This window comes from Hyla sarda, chromosome 1 (assembly GCF_029499605.1).
Source record: "Hyla sarda isolate aHylSar1 chromosome 1, aHylSar1.hap1, whole genome shotgun sequence".
NCBI classification, from domain to species: Eukaryota; Metazoa; Chordata; class Amphibia; order Anura; family Hylidae; genus Hyla; species Hyla sarda.
In genome coordinates this window covers 387,169,416-387,190,334 of record NC_079189.1, presented here as the reverse complement: position 1 = coordinate 387,190,334, position 20,919 = coordinate 387,169,416, and the positions used below count along the sequence as shown (strand labels likewise).

Sequence of the window (20,919 nt, the reverse complement as noted above, 5' to 3'; positions counted from 1 at the left end):
GATATCTTTCCAAAATGTTGGTTCTCAAGTCCTCAGACAGTTCTCTTCTCTTCTTTCTGTTGTCCATGCTTAGTGTGGCACACAGACACACAATGCAAAGACTAAGTGAACTTCTCACCTTTTTATCTGCTTTCAGGTGTGATCTTTATATTGCCCACACCTTTTACTTTTCCCAGGTGAGTTTAAAGGAGCATCACATGCTTGAAACAATCTTATTTATCCACAGTTTTGAAAGGGTGCCAATAATTTTGTCCAGACCATTTTTGGTGTTTGGTGTGATATTATGTCCAATTTGCTTTTTCCTCCCTTTCTTTGTTTAGTTCCAATACACACAAAGGGAATAGACATGTGTATAGCAAAACATGTTACTGCAATACTTTTCTGTGAGAAATACTTACATTTCTTTAAAAATTTCAGGGGTGCCAACATTTACGGCCATGACTGAATTTAACCACTTAAGGACCGCTTAAGTCCGCTCCCATTCCATAACGCGGGGCCACGACGTTATATTGATAGCTGCACTATTAACCATTTAGACGCAGCGTTAAAAGTTGATCACCACATCTAAATTGAAACTAAAGTGCTGCCGGATAGCTCAGGGGGCTGTTCGAGATCGCCGCAGTGAAATTGTGGTGTCCTGAACAGCTGTAGGACATGAGTCCCCTTACCTGCCTCCTGGTGTCATTTCACCGAATGAGATCCAAGCATGAGCAGTCAAGCGGCAGAATCATTGATCAATGGTTTCCTATGAGAAGCCATTGATCAATGTAAAAGATCAGCTATCAGTTATGGAAGCTATAACACTGCAAAAAAAAGTGAAAAAAAGTGAATAAAGATCATTTAACCCCTTCCCTAATAAAAGTTTGAATCACCTCCCTTTTCCCATTTAAAAAAAACCTGTAAATAAAAATAAACATATGCGGTATTGCCTCGTGTGGAAATGTCTGAAATATAAAAATATATTGTTAATTAAACCGCACGGTCAATGGCGCACACGCAAAAAAATTCCAAAGTCCAAAATAGCCTATTTTTGGTCACTTTTTATATCATGAAAAAAATTAATAAAAAGCAATAAATAAGTCCGATCAATACAAAAATCTGAAAACGTCAGATCACAGGGCAAAAAATTAGCCCTCATACTGCCCCATACGTGGAAAAATAAAAAAAAAGTTATAGGGGTCAGAACATGACAATTTTAAACGTATACATTTTCCTGCATGTAGTTATGATTTTTTTTTTCAGAAGTACGACAAAATCAAACCTACAGTAGGGTATAATTTTAATCGTATGGACCTACAGATAAGGTGTTATTTTTACCAAAAAATGTACTGTGTGGAAACAGAAGCCCCCAAAATTTACAAAATGGCGTTTTTTCTTCAATTTTGTCGCACAATGATTTTTCTTCACATTTCGCCGTAGATTTTTGGGTAAAATGACTGATCTCATTACAAAGATGAATTGGTGGTGCAAAAAAATAAGCCATTATATGGATTTTTAGCTGCAAAATTGAAAAATTATGATTTTTTAAAGGTAAGGAGGAAAAAATGAAAGTGCAAAAAAGGAAAAACTCCGGGTCCTTAAGGGGTTAAGAAGGTTATGTATTAATAGCCATTAATGGCATTTCAATAGGATATGCCACTGGTTTAATCTAAACAGATCAAGAAATGGAAAAAAAATTTTCAAATCAACAGGTGCCAGAAAGTTAAACAGAATTATATATTGCTTCTATTTAAAATTTTTTAATGCTTCCAGTACTTATCAGCTGCTGTATGCTCCAGAGGAAGTTGTATAGTTCTTTTCTGACTGATCACAGTGCTCTCTGCTGACACCTCTGCCAATGTCAGGAACTGTCTAAAGCAGAAACAAATCCCCATAGCAAACCTCCTCTCTTGCTCTGGACAGTTGGTGACATGGACAGAGGTGTCAGCAGAGAGCACTGTGGTCAGACTAAAAAAACTACACAACTTTTTCTGCAACATACAGCAGCTGATAAGTACAGAAAGGATAAATGTTTCTGAAAATAAGTCATTTACAAATCTGTCCAACTTTTTGGTACCAGTTGATTTGAAAACAAATGATTACAGATTATTCTTCTTTACAGTTTATACAATAATTTATTTATTGTGTCTAACACCTATATTTCTCTCACAAACACCTTCTTTCTACTACTCACTTGTTTTGTCATTCTGTGCTTTTGGGGGGGGAGGCGTGTCCCTCACTCTGCATTACTCACTTTCCTTCCTGAGTCTGCTGTACTGTGCTGGATCTCTTCATCTAATCAGTGCAGGCTTCTCTGTAACCCCCTCCTCTCTATTCTCATTCTGTAATCTGATAGGACAGGAGGAGCACAGATGAGTGCTAGTCCTACCCTCTCCTACTGGACTTTGTCCCTGCTTGTGCTTCTTCTTGGACAAAAATGATGCTGCAGCCGGACAGGGTTATGTTCTGGATGGTATAGGGACCCCTATTGGTTATTTTTTTGTAAGCCATGATTGCCCTTAAAACAAAATCAAATTTTCTTATAAGATATATTAGAAAGGTTAATGTTTTGCCATGGTGTACAACACATAAAAAGTTAATGAATTTGACAGTGCCTAAATTAGACTGGTGGTGTGAAATGAGATGTTGTTTCACAGCTCTTGGTAGGAAACTGGCAGGATTGCTGTGGGAGAAAGGCAGGGTGGGAGGACTGTGATGAAGAAAAGCAATACATTATCATTTTAGTTCTGAGCAGTTGCTCAACTAGGAAGTACAGGACAAAGAAGTCCCTAAAACAAATAGATTTTAATAGTTTTAAAAATGGGGCATACAAAAATGATTATTTTTTATTTTTTGTAACTAAAATGCTGGTGTTATCCCACATTTTTCATTTTCATAAGGAGTAATTAGATAAAAGCCCTGCAAACTTTGTAACCTTTATTCTTCTGAGTGTATAAATACCCCATATGTGGACGTAAAGTGCTCTGCGGGCGCACTACAGGGCTCAGAAGAGAAGGAGCACCATTGGGCTTTTGGAGAGAGAATGTGTTTGGAATTGAAGGCCCAATGGTGCTAGAACAGTGAACCCCCCCCACACACTTGTCCCCATTTTGGAAACTACACCCCTCAAGGAATGTAACAAGGGTTGAAGTGAGCATTTAGACCTTACAGGTGTCTGACAGATTTTTGAACAGTGGTACATGAAAATGAAAACTTTTTTTTTTCATTTGCACAGCCAACTGTTCCAAAGATCTGTCAAAGCCAGTGGGGTGTAACTGCTCACTGCACCCCTTATTACATTCCATGAGGGTTATAGTTTCCAAAATAGGGTCACATATGGAGGGGTCCATTGTTCTGGTAGCATGGGAGCTTTGTAAACGCACATGGCCCCCGACTTCCATTCCAAACAAATTTTCTCTGCAAAAGCCCAATGGCGATCCTTTTCTTCTAAGCATTGTAGTTTGCCTGCAGAGCACTTTACATCATCATATGCAACATGTCTCCAATATGCCTAAATGCCCACCCAAAACTATTTCAGCAAAATTTGCTTTCAAAATGTGTCTCCTTCTCTTCTGAGCATTGTAGTGCACCCGCAGAGCACTTGACGTCCACACATGGGGTATTTCCATACTCAGAAGAATGGGGACATACATTTTTGGGGGGCATTTTCTCCTATTACCTCCTGTAAAAATTGTAAATTTGGGGAAAAAACTGCATTTTAGTGGGAAAAAAATTAATTTACACATCCGGCTTTGGGGAAAAGTCGTCAAACACCTGTGGGGTATTAAGGCTCACTGTACCCCTTGTTACATTCATTGAGGGGTATAGTTTCCAAAATAGTATGCCATATATATATTTTTCCTGTTATGGCACTATAGGGGCTTCCTAAATGTGACATGCCTCTCCCCCTCAAAAAATGAATGAACCAAGTTGACTGTTTGCTATGAGCAACTGAAACACTCTTTATCTGCACAAGGAAAATGGACAAGACAAAAAAGAAATTTAAAAAGTACTGGATGGGTAAAGATTTTTTAATAGAAGTAATTTACAAATCTGTTCAACTGGCACCAATTCATTTTAAAAAAAAAATTCCACCGGAGTACCCTTTAACCCCTTAACGACCACGGACATAAATGTATGTCCTGGTTTGGTGGGACTTCGCGCACCAGGACGTACATTTACATCCTGTGTATGACCGCGAGCATTGGAATGGTGCTCGCATCATACATGGCAGGTTCCGGCTGCTAGAAGCAGCTGGGGACCCGCCAGTAATGACCGACATCCACGATCGGCCGGATGTCGGCCATTAAACCCTCAGATGCCGTGATCAATACATATCACGGCATCTACGGCAGTGTGGTACTTTGAATGGCGGCCAGAGGTCCCCTTACCTGGCTCCGGCCGTCTCCCGGGTCTTCTGCTCTGGTCTGAGATCGAGCAGACCAGAGCAGAAGATCACCGATAATATTGAGCAGTGCTGTGTCCTATACATAGCACTGAACAGTATTAGCAATCAAAGGATTGCTATAGATAGTCCCCTATAGGGACATAAAAAGTGTAAAAAAAAAAAGTAGAAAAATGTAAAAATAAAAAGCATTTTATACTGATTACATTTATTTGTATCATGAACTGAAAAGCATCAAAGCAGTGTCTCACGTGGCAAGATCCCCCTTGTCCATGCAAGGTCCAGCCCCTATTTCTGCAGGACATTAATAGTTAGTAGTTAAAACTAATACATCAGCTGAGTACTCAGTGGTATTGCTGTGCAAAAAGGGACTTGTTTAAGCATCCTTTTAACAGCTTTAACTATTATTCTTTAATGTTGTTGGAGTTTTATTTTTTTATCCACAAACTTTTTCAAAGAACACAATCATGAACCTCTCATCCAGTCACTTTCATTGCCATCTATGAAAAAATTACTTTATTGATGTAAGAAAAAATGAATTTGGTAATAAATGATCACAATTGTAACTCATGGCTTTATTTTTGTATAGTAGCTCATGACATTGATGTTGACCCAGAGACTATGAAGGCCAGTGCTAATGGGTTTATTGGATGTCTGTCTGCTGTGCGTTTTAATAACATTGTACCATTAAAGGCAGCCTTCAAAAACAGCCTTGCTTCACAAATAGTAATAAAGGGGCATGTATCAGAGTCTAGTTGTGGATCAATAAATGGAGAAGATGCAGGAACTGGTGAAACAACCCACTCCTTTGCAGGTAATTTTGCTCAGTGATTAACTGTTTCATCTTGTAGATAAAAACAATTTAAAGCATTGCTGTAATAAAAACAACTTTTGACATGTAGCTCATTCCTGAGACCTGCTGTGGTTGTAAATTATAATCCATAGAAGTGGGCGGAATTGCAATCCACTTCCAAGCCAGTCAGGAGATCTGACCTTCTTTCTGAATAGGTCAGATCTCCCGGACAGCTGGTACGTGGAAAGTAATGCTGCCCGCTTAACCCAGATGATATTTATAGGATCTTCTTCTCTTGATCAGAAGGGATTTAAAGGGGTTATCCACCATAAGGTAATTTTAGTATTTACCTGGCAGGCAGTAATGGACATGCTTATGAAGGATCTGTGCATATCTTGGGGCTAAATGGCTATGTTGTGAGATTACCATAACATTGTGGCTAGCCTTTTGTGAACTGGTTTTTCCTGTTTGCGTTTTCTTCTTTGCCTACAAATCCCATAATTCCATTTTCCTCCCTCCCACACATCAGCCACCCCACCCATTGAAACATAAAGGAGCTACATTCATTCAAAAGACCTGTGATTTTCAATCAGGGGGCCTACAGCTGTTGCATTAGTTGCAGATTGATCTCTTTCCCACCAAGCGATCCCTCCACCCATTGAAGCAGACAGGCTCCCTGTCATCAGCTGACTAGTGAGTCAGGTCTCGGCCGCATTGCAACCTGGAAAAAATCTGAGACAACAGTCATTTTGTATGCTGTTAAAAATAAATATTGGGGTTAAAATCCCATAAGAATTGTGAGAAAACTGTCACACACAGGTACAGACACTATATTATGAACTATCCTAACTTTACAGCCCCTGTAGCATAGTCAAATAAAAAAATTCCTGGAATACCCATTTAAGTTTAACCTGTCAAGGACCAAGGGCATACCTGTACACCCTGAGTCCGCTCCCGTTCTATAACGTGGGGCCGTGGCTACTAGCACGCGGCACTGATCGCGGTCTCGCGCGCTATTAACCCTTTAGACGCGGCGTTCAAAGTTGAACGCCATATCTAAAGTGAAAATAAATCACTGCCGGTTAGCTCAGGGGACTGTTCGGAATGTCCTCGGCGAAATCGCGGCATCCTGAACAGCTCTGGGACACAAGGAGGGTCTCCTACCTTGCCTCCTGGCGTCCGATCGCCGAATGACTGCTCAGTGCCTGAGATCCAGGCATGAGCAGTCAAGCGGCAGAATCACTGATCACTGGTTTCCTATGAGAAACCAGAGATCTGTGTAAAAGATCAGTGTGTGCAGTGTTATAGCCCCCTATGGGGAAAAAAAGTGAATAAAGATCATTAAACCCCTCCCCTAATAAAAGTTTAAATAACCCCCCTTTTCCCAATTTGAAAAAAACAAAAACTGTGTAAATAAAAATAAAAATAAACATATGTGGTATCGCCGCATGCGGAAATGTCCGGTTTAATTAAAAAATATATCATTAATTAAACTGCACGGTCAATGGCGTACGCGCAAAAAAATTCCAAAGTCCAAAATAATGTATTTTTGGTCATTTTTTATATCATGAAAAAACGAATAAAAAGCAATCAATAAGTCCGATCAATACAAAAATGGTACCACTAAAAACTTCAGATCACGGCGCAAAAAATGAGCCCTCATACCGCCCCATCTAAAAAGGAAATATTGTCCAAATTGGAGAACAAGAATATGCAGTAATTTTTGTACTGCCTTAATCAAGAGTCATAGGGTGGTCCTCAGTGGCTTCTGCCTGCCCTGCCAGTCTTGACTGATCTCTCCTTATAACCAAACAAAGAAAGATCTATTCATCAAAGACAGTGGGATGGGGTAAAGCTGTCTTGAGGTTCGGGCAGCATAAAATATATAACAAGTTACATTTAACCCCTATTCCACATGCACTGTAAATGGTTGGTACTGTGAATTACATTTTGCAGTGAATCTATAAAGCGAGCACATAAACTGTGCATACCAGCGCTCAAACTGATGTCGGCCTTTAATCCCTTAAATGCCATGATCATGCCATTTACGACTTTCCGTGATAGTGGTGGAGCCTGTCACCTGTTTGATCAACACTCCCCCAAAGTGACTGCAGAACACCAATCAGTTTCCATTGCAGAAGCCTTCTGAGTGCCCCTTGCTGGCGATGGACTTACCTGCTCATAAAGTCTGCCTCAGGCAGACTTGACTAACAGAGTGCTGATGTTACTAATTCATTCTATGTACACCAACAAGAAAGCTAGCAACTATATAATGATGCACACCCAATAATTAGTATCAATGAAACATATTTATTGGACTCAACAAATGAGTACAAAAACAGTTAAACTCACTTAAAATATAGATGACTGGAGCAGAGGAATATAACCCTACTGTCACGATGCCGGCTGGCAGGTAGTGGACCCTCTGTGCCAGAGAGGGATTGGCGTGGACCGTGCTAGTGGACCGGTTCTAAGCCACTACTGGTTTTCACCAGAGCCCGCCGCAAAGCGGGATGGTCTTGCTGCGGCGGTAGTGACCAGGTCGTATCCACTAGCAACGGCTCACCTCTCTGGCTGCTGAAGATAGGCGCGGTACAAGGGAGTAGGCAGAAGCAAGGTCGGACGTAGCAGAAGGTCGGGGCAGGCAGCAAGGATCGTAGTCAAGGGCAAAGGCAGAAGGTCTGGAAACACTGGCAAGGGACACACAAGGAACGCTTTCACTGGCACTAAGGCAACAAGATCCGGCAAGGGAGTGCAAGGGAAGTGAGGTAATATAGGGAGTGCACAGGTGATAACTCTAATTGGAACCACTGCGCCAATCAGCGGCGCAGTGGCCCTTTAAATCGCAGAGACCCGGCGCGCGCGCGCCCTAGGGAGCGGGGCCGCGCGCGCCGGGACAGAACAGACGGGGAGCGAGTCAGGTAGGAGAGCCGGGGTGCGCATCGCGAGCGGGCGCTACCCGCATCGCGAATCGCATCCCGGCTAGCAGCAGGATCGCAGCGCCCCGGGTCAGAGGACGTGACCGGAGCGCTGCAGCGGAGGAGGTGAAGCGAGCGCTCCGGGGAGGAGCGGGAACCCGGAGCGCTCGGCGTAACAGTACCCCCCCCCTTGGGTCTCCCCCTCTTCTTGGAGCCTGAGAACCTGAGGAGCAGACTTTTGTCAAGGATGTTGTCCTCAGGTTCCCAGGATCTCTCTTCAGGACCACAACCCTCCCAGTCTACTAAAAAAAAATTTTTTCCTCTGACCTTTTTGGCAGCCAAAATCTCCTTGACCGAGAAGACGTCCGAGGAGCCGGAAACAGGAGTGGGAGGAACAGATTTGGGAGAAAAACGGTTGAGGATGAGTGGTTTGAGAAGAGAGACGTGAAAGGCATTAGGGATACGAAGAGAAGGAGGAAGAAGAAGTTTATAAGAGACAGGATTAATTTGACACAGAATTTTGAAAGGACCAAGATAGCGTGGTCCCAACTTGTAGCTAGGGACACGGAAGCGGACATATTTAGCGGAGAGCCATACCTTGTCTCCAGGGGAAAAAACGGGGGGAGCTCTTCTTTTCTTATCCGCGAACCTCTTCATGCGTGAAGAAGCCTGTAAGAGAGAATTTTGGGTCTCTCTCCATATAATGGAAAGGTCACGAGAAATTTCATCCACAGCGGGCAGACCAGAGGGCAAGGGGGTAGGGAGGGGGGGAAGAGGGTGACGGCCGTACACCACGAAAAATGGGGATTTGGAGGAAGATTCAGAGACCCTGAAGTTATACGAGAATTCGGCCCATGGAAGGAGATCTGCCCAGTCATCCTGGCGGGAGGAAACAAAATGTCGCAAATAATCACCCAGGATCTGGTTAATTCTTTCTACTTGTCCATTGGACTGGGGATGATATGCAGAGGAAAAATTTAATTTAATCTTGAGTTGTTTACAGAGAGCTCTCCAGAATTTAGACACGAATTGGACCCCTCTATCCGAGACAATCTGCGTAGGCAACCCGTGAAGACGAAAAATGTGTACAAAAAATTGTTTAGCCAACTGAGGCGCAGAAGGAAGACCAGGAAGAGGAATGAAATGTGCCATTTTGGAGAATCGATCAACGACCACCCAAATAACGGTGTTGCCACGGGAAGGGGGTAAATCAGTAATAAAATCCATACCAATCAGAGACCAAGGCTGTTCGGGGACAGGCAGAGGATGAAGAAAACCAGCGGGCTTCTGGCGAGGAGTCTTATCCCGGGCACAGATAGTGCAGGCTCGCACAAAGTCCCCAACATCCGTCTCCAGAGTCGGCCACCAATAGAAGCGGGAGATGAGTTGCACAGATTTCTTGATGCCCGCATGACCTGCGAGATGGGAGGAGTGACCCCATTTGAGGATTCCGAGGCGTTGGCGTGGAGAAACAAAGGTCTTTCCTGGAGGGGTCTGTCTGATGGAGGCAGGAGAAGTGGAGATCAGGCAGTCAGGTGGAATGATGTGTTGCGGAGGGAGATCAACTTCTGAGGCATCCGAGGAACGAGAGAGAGCATCGGCTCTAATGTTCTTATCGGCAGGACGAAAGTGAATCTCAAAATTAAATCGGGCAAAGAACAGAGACCACCGGGCCTGGCGAGGATTCAGCCGTTGGGCAGACTGGAGGTAGGAGAGGTTCTTGTGGTCGGTGTAGATAATAACAGGAAATCTTGATCCCTCCAGCAGATGCCTCCATTCCTCAAGTGCTAATTTAATGGCTAGAAGCTCTCGATCCCCGATGGAGTAGTACCCGGGAGGAGGTCGATAGGGCAATCATAAGGCCTGTGAGGAGGTAGAGTCTCAGCTTGTTTTTTGCAGAAAACATCCGCGAAGTCCATATAGGCCTTAGGGAGACCGGTTACTGGAGGAACCACAGAGTTACGGCAAGGGTTACTGGGAACCGGTTTTAGACAGTTCTTGGAACAAGAGGACCCCCAACTCTTGATCTCCCCAGTGGACCAATCCAGGGTTGGGGAATGAAGTTGAAGCCAGGGAAGTCCAAGGAGAATCTCCGAGGTGCAATTGGGGAGGACCAAAAGTTCAATCCTCTCATGATGAGATCCGATGCTCATAAGAAGGGGCTCCGTGCGGAAACGTATGGTACAGTCCAATCTTTCATTATTTACACAATTGATGTAGAGGGGTCTGGCGAGACTGGTCACTGGGATGTTGAACCTGTTGACGAGAGAGGCCAAAATAAAATTTCCTGCAGAACCAGAGTCCAAGAAGGCCACTGTAGAGAAGGAGAAGGCAGAAGCAGACATCCGCACAGGCACAGTAAGACGTGGAGAAGCAGAGTAGACATCAAGGACTGTCTCATCTTTGTGCGGAGTCAGCGTACGTCTTTCCAGGCGGGGAGAACGGATAGGACAATCCCTCAGGAAGTGTTCGGTACTAGCACAGTACAGGCAGAGGTTCTCCATACGGCGTCGTGTCCTCTCTTGAGGTGTCAGGCGAGACCGGTCGACCTGCATAGCCTCCACGGCGGGAGGCACAGGAACAGATTGCAGGGGACCAGAGGAGAGAGGAGCCGAGGAGACGAAACGCCTCGTGCGAACAGAGTCCATATCTTGGCGGAGTTCCTGACGCCTTTCAGAAAAACGCATGTAGATTAGCAGGAATTTCTCGTGCGGCCAGAACATCTTTAATGTTGCTGGATAGGCCTTTTTTGAAGGTCGCGCAGAGGGCCTCATTATTCCAGGACAATTCTGAAGCAAGTGTACGGAATTGTACGGCATACTCGCCAACGGAAGAATTACCCTGGACCAGGTTCAACAGGGCAGTCTCAGCAGAAGAGGCTCGGGCAGGTTCCTCAAAGACACTTCGGATTTCCGAGAAGAAGGAGTGTACAGAGGCAGTGACGGGGTCATTGCGGTCCCAGAGCGGTGTGGCCCATGACAGGGCTTTTCCGGACAGAAGACTGACTACGAAAGCCACCTTAGACCTTTCAGTGGGAAACAGGTCCGACATCATCTCCAGATGCAGGGAACATTGGGAAAGGAAGCCACGGCAAAACTTAGAGTCCCCATCAAACTTATCCGGCAAGGATAAGCGTATCCCAGGAGCGGCCACTCGCTGCGGAGGAGGTGCAGGAGCTGGCGGAGGAGATGACTGCTGAAGCTGTGGTAGCAACTGTTGTAGCAAAACGGTCAGTTGAGACAGCTGTTGGCCTTGTTGCGCAATCTGTTGTGACTGCTGGGCGACCACCGTGGTGAGGTCAGCGACAACTGGCAGAGGAACTTCAGCGGGATCCATGGCCGGATCTACTGTCACGATGCCGGCTGGCAGGTAGTGGACCCTCTGTGCCAGAGAGGGATTGGCGTGGACCGTGCTAGTGGACCGGTTCTAAGCCACTACTGGTTTTCACCAGAGCCCGCCGCAAAGCGGGATGGTCTTGCTGCGGCGGTAGTGACCAGGTCGTATCCACTAGCAACGGCTCACCTCTCTGGCTGCTGAAGATAGGCGCGGTACAAGGGAGTAGGCAGAAGCAAGGTCGGACGTAGCAGAAGGTCGGGGCAGGCAGCAAGGATCGTAGTCAAGGGCAAAGGCAGAAGGTCTGGAAACACTGGCAAGGGACACACAAGGAACGCTTTCACTGGCACTAAGGCAACAAGATCCGGCAAGGGAGTGCAAGGGAAGTGAGGTAATATAGGGAGTGCACAGGTGATAACTCTAATTGGAACCACTGCGCCAATCAGCGGCGCAGTGGCCCTTTAAATCGCAGAGACCCGGCGCGCGCGCGCCCTAGGGAGCGGGGCCGCGCGCGCCGGGACAGAACAGACGGGGAGCGAGTCAGGTAGGAGAGCCGGGGTGCGCATCGCGAGCGGGCGCTACCCGCATCGCGAATCGCATCCCGGCTAGCAGCAGGATCGCAGCGCCCCGGGTCAGAGGACGTGACCGGAGCGCTGCAGCGGAGGAGGTGAAGCGAGCGCTCCGGGGAGGAGCGGGAACCCGGAGCGCTCGGCGTAACACCTACATTCCACCGCTCCATTCATTTATATTTTAAATGATTTTAACTGTATTTTTTGTGTCTAATAAAGATGTTTTATTATTCCTTATTATTCGGTGTGCATCATTGCATAGTTGCTAGCTTTTTTGTTGGTGTACATGTCATAGTTTTGGCTGACTTGTTGCACCCTTATAGTTTATATTTCAGGCTGTGCCCATCCTTTGGTGTGACGGGCACAGAATAGCATTGTCCAGTATAACCAATCGGATCATTGCTTATAAAAGTCCCTTAAAAAGTGTTCTAATTTTTTTTTTTTATTTAATACTTTAAAATGCCCCTTTTTCTTTTTTTTTAAATTAAGAAAGAAAAATTAAAATGTTTTGCACTGATTTGGTATCGCTACATTAAGGAATGTCCTAAACGTTATTGATCCATACAGTAAACAGCATAAATGAAAACAAAAACAGAATTGCAGATTTTTGGTCACATCATATATCAGAAAAAAAAAAGTCCAATCTAAAGCAAGTTATAGGGGTCTGAATAGGGTGATATTAGACAAACTTATGTTGTTAACACCATCTACATAGCAGCTTATATAGAAATAGGTTTTCTGGACCAAGAAATACAGAACCCCAAAGCGGGCACCAACAACATAGCATGAAAAAAAAATAGCATAACTTTATTTAGATCCAAATGTTGAAAACACCCCTAAGCCTAGCGCTATATAAGTTTGGCAGGAAGCTGCATATGGCCCCAATCTTCCTGACAGTCACTGACTGGAAGCAGATGGTGAGTGAGCTTTTTATATCTGTTCACACTGGTGGGGTGCTGTGCGGCGTTCGTTGCTGCCGCGGCTCCGTGTCTATGGGGAGGTGTGACCCTGGGACTGGTTTGAGTGGCATTGGGGCTGTCAGTGGGTCGTTCCCCCTGTGGGCACTGGTGTTGTGGCGGTGGTGGTCGCCGCTCAGTGCTATGCCATTTTATGCTAGGGACGTTAGGGACCCGTTACTTACAGGTGGCCGGGACGTGGCTAGTGAGCTTGCACTTCATGATCATAACCTGTTAGTTTAATAGACGTTGCTGAGAAGCCTTAGATCATTGTGCATGTTGTGGACGTGCGACCATGTCTGTTTTCTCTATTTGAATTCACTATTAAAAATGCTTGCAGAATAAACAAGGCATATGATGTTCTTAGAGGAAGACTAGACAGGGGAGACACATATAAAGACACTGGCAAATAAAGCATGCAAAAGATAAAGTCAGTTGACCCAGCTAAAACTATGGAAATGCAGACCACTAGTGTCCTGCAAAAAATATACACAGCATAAGAGTCATTCAGACAAGAATAGTAAAGGATAAGACAAGAGAACTGCCATACTGTAATGTATAGTAATACAAAATCTCCTTATACAAATATACCTGTAAAGTAAAACTGTACAAATATGATAGCCTGCAAATATTTATGTTATTTTTGTTGTTAGCTATACATTTAATGGTACAATGAAAAATGTCATTACAAAGTAAGGGGGGTGTAAAAATTAAAGATAAGTTGGAAACAATGGAAATAAAAAAAAATGTCCTCAAGGGGTTAATAATTCACTCCTAAATTATGGCTGTTATTGTAATGCTATTTATTTATTTATTTACAATTCATTATCTATACAGCTGAACTTTTAGTATAGAAGTAACATTTTATCAGTGAAACTAAAATATTTTGTTTCCCAACCATCATATTAACCCAATGCAGATCATTCTGGAACATTGGATAATGGAGAACAGTTGACTAATGCATTGAAAAGTGGTTTTGCACTTATTGGAGGTAACATTTAAATTTTCTAATTTGTAATGCTTAGAATTATCAATTTATACAAAATGTTATTAAGTGGCATTTATTTCAAGGATCACTACACATAGATATATACAGGAACTGAAATCTCAAATAGTCATCTGTAATGTAGCAACAATTTAGTTTTTACTGTTGCAGCAGATTACAGCATTGAATAAGATTTTTCCAGACATTCTGTCCTATTTATTTGCCGGTCTGTTAACTTATAGATATGTGTATGTAAGGTCAGCTGGCCATCAGCTGGCCGTGAACGTTCTCCTCTCATGTCCCTGCTGCCAGCGGGGCTGGGATTCGCATAGCAGGACGCACCCGCATGAGTTCCAGCCCATCATGTACCTCCCTTGTCTTCCATGCTCTCAGTCCCAGCACGCGTGTCCCCGCCTCCTAGGGCGTGCACTCGCCGGAGCTCTTACATTTAAAGGGCCAGTATGCCCTTAATTAGTTAGTTCACCTGCACCTTCCATTATAAGTATCAGTTCCTCCCATTACTCCCCGTCAGATCTTTGTTGCCCTAGTGCCCTAGTAAAAGCTCTGTGTTCCTGTGTTCCTGTTTATCCATGTTCCTGATCCTTGTTCCATGACCTGACCCTGCTACTGTGCCGCCTGCCCTGACCATGAGCTATCCTGACCACATCTTGTCTTTATCCTTCTGTACTAAGCTTGATCCCAGCAACCTGTGTGGACGAGTTGTGCCAGGGGTAGTGACCTGGGTGCCGCCAGCCGCAGCAAGACCATCCCGCTTTGCAGCGGGCTCTGGTGAAAACCAGAGGCACCTTAGACTCCACTCCCACGGCTCACGTCATCATCCACACAGGCCCAAGGGACCCACCACCTGCCGTGACCCTTACAGTAGGATTCAGCCATGGATGCCGCACAGGTGCCTCTGCTAGATGTTTTGGATCTCTCCACCGTCGTGGTTCAACAGTCGCAGCAGTTAGCTTGTCAAGAGCAACAGCTGAATCAACTTTCTTCCATGGTGCAACAGCTCCTGTTGCATGGAATAGCCTTCCTGCAGAAGTGGTCGCTGCAAATACAGTGAAGAAGTTTAAACATGCACGGGATAAGAATTAGGCTATCCTTCATATAAGATAGAGACAGGGACTATTCATAGGATTCAGATTATTGGGCAGACTTGATGGGCCAAATGGTTCTTATCTGCCGACACATTCTATGTTTCTATGTTTCTCCTTGCCTCTCAGCAGCAACAACAGCAACAGTAGAAGCAACCTGTGCCTGAATCTCCTCCTGTGTCAGCTGTTTCTTCCAGGTCCAAGCTTTGCTTATGCTTGCCCACAAAGTTTGATGGAGATCCCAAGCTGTGTAGAGGCTTTGTGACACAGTGTTCTATGCATCTAGAACTCATGGCGAATCAGTTCCCGACGGAGCGTGCTAAAATGGCATTTGTGGTCAGTCTACTGTCCAGAAAAGCTTTAGCCTGGGCTACTCCTCTCTGGGATCGTAATGATCTGGTCTCCTCGAACCTGCCGGCCTTCCTTGCAGAATGCCGCAAAGTATTTGAAGAACCCTCGTGAGCCTCCTCTGTCGAGACGGCTGTTCTGATTCTTTGTCAAGGTAACTCCTCTGTCGGCGACTACGCTGTTCAATTCCGCACACTAGCTTCTGAACTGGCTTGGAATCAAGGATGCTCTCTCTGCTCGGGATCCTCCGACTAACCTGAGTGAACTTATCCATTAAGCCACTCATACTGATGTGCGTTTTGCCAAAAGGCAGAAAGAACTTCATTTGGAAACAGAACCTGTGCGAACACGATGATTACCCCGACTGGCTCCTGTGTTCCAACATCCACCTCTTCCGTCTTCTTTGCCTCCTGGATCACTTTCGGCTAACACATCAGGAAAGATCCCGTCGACGCAATGAGAATTTGTTCCTATATTGTGCCAGTCCAGAGCGCTTTCTCAAAGACTGCACTATACGTCCTCCGTGTCCAGGAGAACACTTGCATCTTAGACAAGTAAGAGTGGCGTCCCTAGATGTGAATATTACCTCTCCTTGTTTGACCATCCCAGTTCAGGTCTATTCTCCTGCCAAGACGTCTTTTAATGCTTCTGCATTTTTGGACTCTGGTTCTGCTGGTGACTTCATTGGTGCCTCCCTGGTTCAGAAACTTTGTCTTCCAGTGACTCGTCTTGCCAAGCCCTTGTACATTTCCTCTGTTAATGGACAAAATATGAACTGTAAGGTGCTATACCACACTGAACCTCTCATAATGCAAGTAGGAGATTTGCATAAGGAAAACATTGAGTTCTATGTGCTACCACATTGTTCTTCGGAGCTTATTCTTGGTCTTCCTTGGCTTCAACGTCATTCTCCTCAACTAGACTGGAAATCTGGTGAAATCACATGTTGGGGACTGTTTTGCCAAAATCATTGTCTTGTGCCGATCCAGTCTAAAACTCTTTCTTCACCTCCTCCTAGGCCTGCTAACAAAAACTTCAGAGCCGACGCTCTTTCCAGGTCCTCAGATGTCGCAGGTTTGGACTCCACGCCAAGGTATAATATTCCTGAGCGATTGATTCCTTTAGCTCCTGTCTATCTTCAGCAAGTTACACCTGGAAAATCTTGTGTGCCTGCTAAACTGAGACGTAAAGTCTTGAATTGGGGACATTCTTCTTTGCTGCCTGCTCACCCTGGAAAGCGGAAGACTAAATAACTTATCTACCAGCATTACTGGTGGCCACACCTTGAACGCAATGTAATAGATTTTGTTCGTTCCTGCGTTACCTGTGCCCGTGACAAAACTGTTCTACAGAAACCTGTGGGCCTTCGCCCATTCCAGAAACTACTTGGTCTTATAGTGCTAAGAACTTTTTTACCGACCTGCCACCTTCCTGTACTAGGGAACCTTCTAAATTCCAAGAAGAGGTGGTGAAAGCTAGTGAAAGCTCTGTGTTCCTGTGTTCCTGTTTATCCATGTTCCTGATCCTTGTTACATGACCTGACCCTGCTACTGTGCCGCCTGCCCTGACCTTCATCTTGTCTTTATACCTCTGTCCTATGCTTCATCCCAGCAACCTGTGTGGACGAGTCATGCCAGGGGTAGCAACCTGGGTGCTGCCTGCCGCAGCAAGACCATCCCGCTTTGTGGCGGGCTCTGGTGAAAACCAGCGGCACCTTATACTCCGCTCCCGTGCATGGCTCACGTCATCATCCACACATGCCCATGGGATCCACTTGCCGTGACCCTTTCAGTGTAAAAATCGATGATAAAGGAAAGCCTGAAAATTTTTTATACATTTTGAAATATTCTTAACTTCTATATTAGTTTTTTATTAAGGCTGTTGTCCCACAGCGGCATCATAAATGGTGTTTTGCTGTTGCCATTAGTGAGCTATAAAATGCACTATAGACAAAATTATTTTTTTTCTTACTTTTTTAACTGCATTTTTGCAATTTTTTCTCAAAAATCAACATGATGTAAGCCTATATGGAGTTTTCTGACTGGCCTCAAAAGTCACAAGCAAAGGACCTGTATCCCTCAACGATGGGCCTTAAAGGGGTACTCCACCAGAAAACATCTTATCCCCTATCCAAAGGATAGGGGATAAGAGGTCTAATCTAATCGCCGCTGCCGCACCCCAGTCATCCGGTGCATGGAGCAAACTCTGTTCCGTGCTGCATGACTGGTGACTACAGCCACAAGGCCCCCCTCTATTTATTTCTATGGGAGGAGCCCTGACGGCTACGTACTAGCCATCACGCCCCCTCCATTCATGTCTATCCATTCATGTCCGTGTTCCGGACACCACCACAGCGCGACCCTCATGATCAGACATCTTATCCCCCATCCCTCCCCTTTAAAGGACAAATACTTATCGCCTATCCACAGGATCCTATGGATAGGGGATATGTGACTGGGAACATTGTATCTCCGGCTTTCTTATAGAGATACATGGAGGGGTGTGTTCGCCACATAATCTGTGCATGGAGCAGAGGTTGCTCCGTGCATGGAGAGAGCTGAGGTTCCTGGCAGGAGATTGCTGGGATCCATGATCAGACACTTATATCCTATCCATAAGCTCCCCTTTAATGAATTGTTGGCCCAGATTAAGCAGCTATCTGATTCTTAGACACTGTTAACTTATACTCGACAGTCCAATGAACTAGAATTCTCAAAACGGCTCATGTTATATGATATATCTGTTACATTCTATTAGCACTTTGTGCCACTGTGTGACAATAGCCTTAAGAGGATCTATTATTAATTTGCTTAAACAGGATCAGAATCCTTTTGCTGAGGACATGCCCCTTTTAAGGGACACAACAGAAAAATGCCAAAAAAATCTTATAAATCAAAAGTTGCAATGAAAAGTCTACAAACAGCAACTGAGACAAATTAACACCACAAATACAGGGTATAACCAATGATAAATTCCCTCCAAAGTACCTATTCCTCCATAATAAGGAAGTAATGGTACTCAACAGGCTCCTTGCACATAGCACTGGCTTTCTAGGGAGATCTTAGTAAGCTTTAATTGGGCACTTTCTCTTGTAATAAAATAATGATACACACAATCCAAATTTTTAAGTAATCTGTCACAATAAATGTGAAGTTTAGTCATGATAAGCAGGTTTTGGATATCTTGCCAATACTATGTACCAGCATTTTCTACAAATTTGTGTTCATCGAATTAAAAGCTGTTTTCTGTAAAGCAGAGGTACGAAACGTATGTATGTAAATTCAGAAACCCGCTGTGTATTTATTATAACACGTGAAGTACAGTACCATATTCTAAATTGCACATTTCTTCCATTTTTCTCTATTATGATTTCCACAGGTGTAATATCTGTTGCAGTATTCATCTTATTATGCATTGCTGGCATAGCAATAAGAATTTATCTTCAGAAGAATGAATATAAAAAAAATGAAGCCAAAGAATCCGAACACGGGAACAATGTAGAAGCAGCAGCCGCACTGAAAGCTGAGCTCAGTATGCAAAATACATTCAACGAAAGTCAAAAAGAATACTTTTTCTAATGTGTTCCCATTGTGCACCCAAAAAATTGGACAGAAGGACTTTCTTTCTAAGCAAGGGAGAACTAGATGAACAGCAAAACAAAACATTCAACATTTACTACAAGCAAACAATGGCATAGACCTGTGTTAATCGGCAAAGGATCAACCGCAGTGAATACTGATAGAGGCCTCTAACAATGACGTGCGTCTCTTGCTGAATGCATTTCAGTGACAGCAGTTACTGTATTACTGTACACTCTTATTGTTGGTAGTTTCAGGTTGTTCTGATGTGACTTTTCTGAATTACAGAATTCTATATCGAATTACCGATTCCAGACTATTTTCCAATTGAAGTTTTTAATTCTGTCTGTGTGATGGTAAAATCTGAACTCAAATTTCTTGCTTCAACAGGAGAGATATGTAGTGTTTTCTATTGTGATCTTATACTTCAGGTACAGTACCACAAACCATTATTTCACTGACACCCAAAAGAATTGGATATTTGTTGACAGAATTTTAGTATCGGTAAATAAACATGTAGGTACAACAAGCTGATCCAAATGTTCAGTTATATGTTAAGATTATTTTTGCCATTTTATTTATTCCTAATGATCAAAAAAATGATATAGCATAATTGCAATTCAATGGTAAATGTGGGTTCAACCCATATAACATACCCTACAATATATATATATATATATATATATATATATATATATATATATATATATATATATATATCACAGATAATACCAAAACATTCAGGGACTTACTAGCTCCAGAGACACAATGCAGCCATTGTCCTTATTCATTTATTTATTTTGATTAATAAAGCAAACTTTAAGATTGTTACCAGAAACTGAGGAAATAATAGAAGACATTCCCTAAAGTAGAGAACACAAACCCTTTATTGATGGCACGGAATTAAAGTTGAACTCCATTTTTATTTATCCCACCCGGGTTGCTGCCCACCCGGGTTGCTGCCATTAAGGTAATAAGCTTTAACTTACTTCCTACTGTTCCCCTGGTGCCATCGATATTGGTTTCCATTCCTCTAGCCCTGGTCTGACACGTCACACTGTGCTAAGCTAATTGATGGCTGCAGCAGCAGCGTCAGGTTATGGGTCCATGCACCTGGAACAAGGCTGAGCCCAGGCCAGTTACATGACACTGCCACATAGCCTATCACATGCCGAAGTGGGACATCACTGTGGATGTTCATTAGATGAGTGCAGTGTGACTTGTTGGACCCCAAAACCAGGAAGAAGTCCGGGGTTGGAGGATAAAAGATCAATATCAGCAACATTGGAGGAAGGTAAGTCAAAGAGTATTATTTTAATGAAAGATAAATAAAAAATTTGGCCAGAGTACCCACATTTTATCTTTTGTCTCCCACACACAGTTTACATTACAATGAGCACACAATTTGTCAGTTATATTGTAAATTCATAGACTGATATAACCAGGGAAATGCATGTACAGAACATCTTCACTTCTGTGAAAACTGTCTCCCCAGCTGCGCATTACCTGGTCAACATCTCACCAGTAAGGCCCACCTCAGAGTTTGAGAAGTGACTTAGATTAATATATATCACTTGATTTAAACGCTCACTGGTCACCTTATTAGGTACAATTGCTTGTTAACACAGATGTCTAATGAACCAATCACATGGCAGCAACTCAATGCATTTAGGCATGCAGACGTGGTCAAGACGTGGTGCTTGTTGAAGTTCAAATCAAGCATTAGAATGGGGAAGAAAGGGATTTACGTGACATGGTTTTTAGTTCCAGATGGGCTGGTCTACACGGATTTTCATGTTCAATAATCTTTAGAGTTACAGAAAATGGTCCAAAAAAAATAAATATCCAGTAAGCGGTTGTGGAAGAAAATGTCTTATTAATGAAAAAGAGCAGTCTGGTTTAAGATAACAAAAAGGCAACAGTTACTCAAATAACCACCTGTAACTGGAAGG

General features: G+C 43.7%; 1 protein-coding gene across 3 annotated transcripts in view; it reads left to right on the top strand.

The window, feature by feature from the left end:
- Positions 1-19,643, top strand: part of CNTNAP4 (contactin associated protein family member 4) — a 401,947-nt gene extending 382,304 nt beyond the window's left edge. The window contains exons 22-24 of one of the 3 annotated variants that reach the window (XM_056525258.1): positions 4,974-5,198; positions 13,873-13,944; positions 18,768-19,643. In XM_056525258.1, coding sequence (XP_056381233.1) covers positions 4,974-5,198; positions 13,873-13,944; positions 18,768-18,967 — 497 coding nt within the window. In that variant the 3' untranslated portion in view covers positions 18,968-19,643. The remainder of the gene's footprint in view (positions 1-4,973; positions 5,199-13,872; positions 13,945-18,767) is intronic. The other 2 variants (XM_056525251.1, XM_056525242.1) reach the window with 2 other exon arrangements.
- The last annotated feature ends 1,276 nt before the right edge of the window (positions 19,644-20,919 follow it).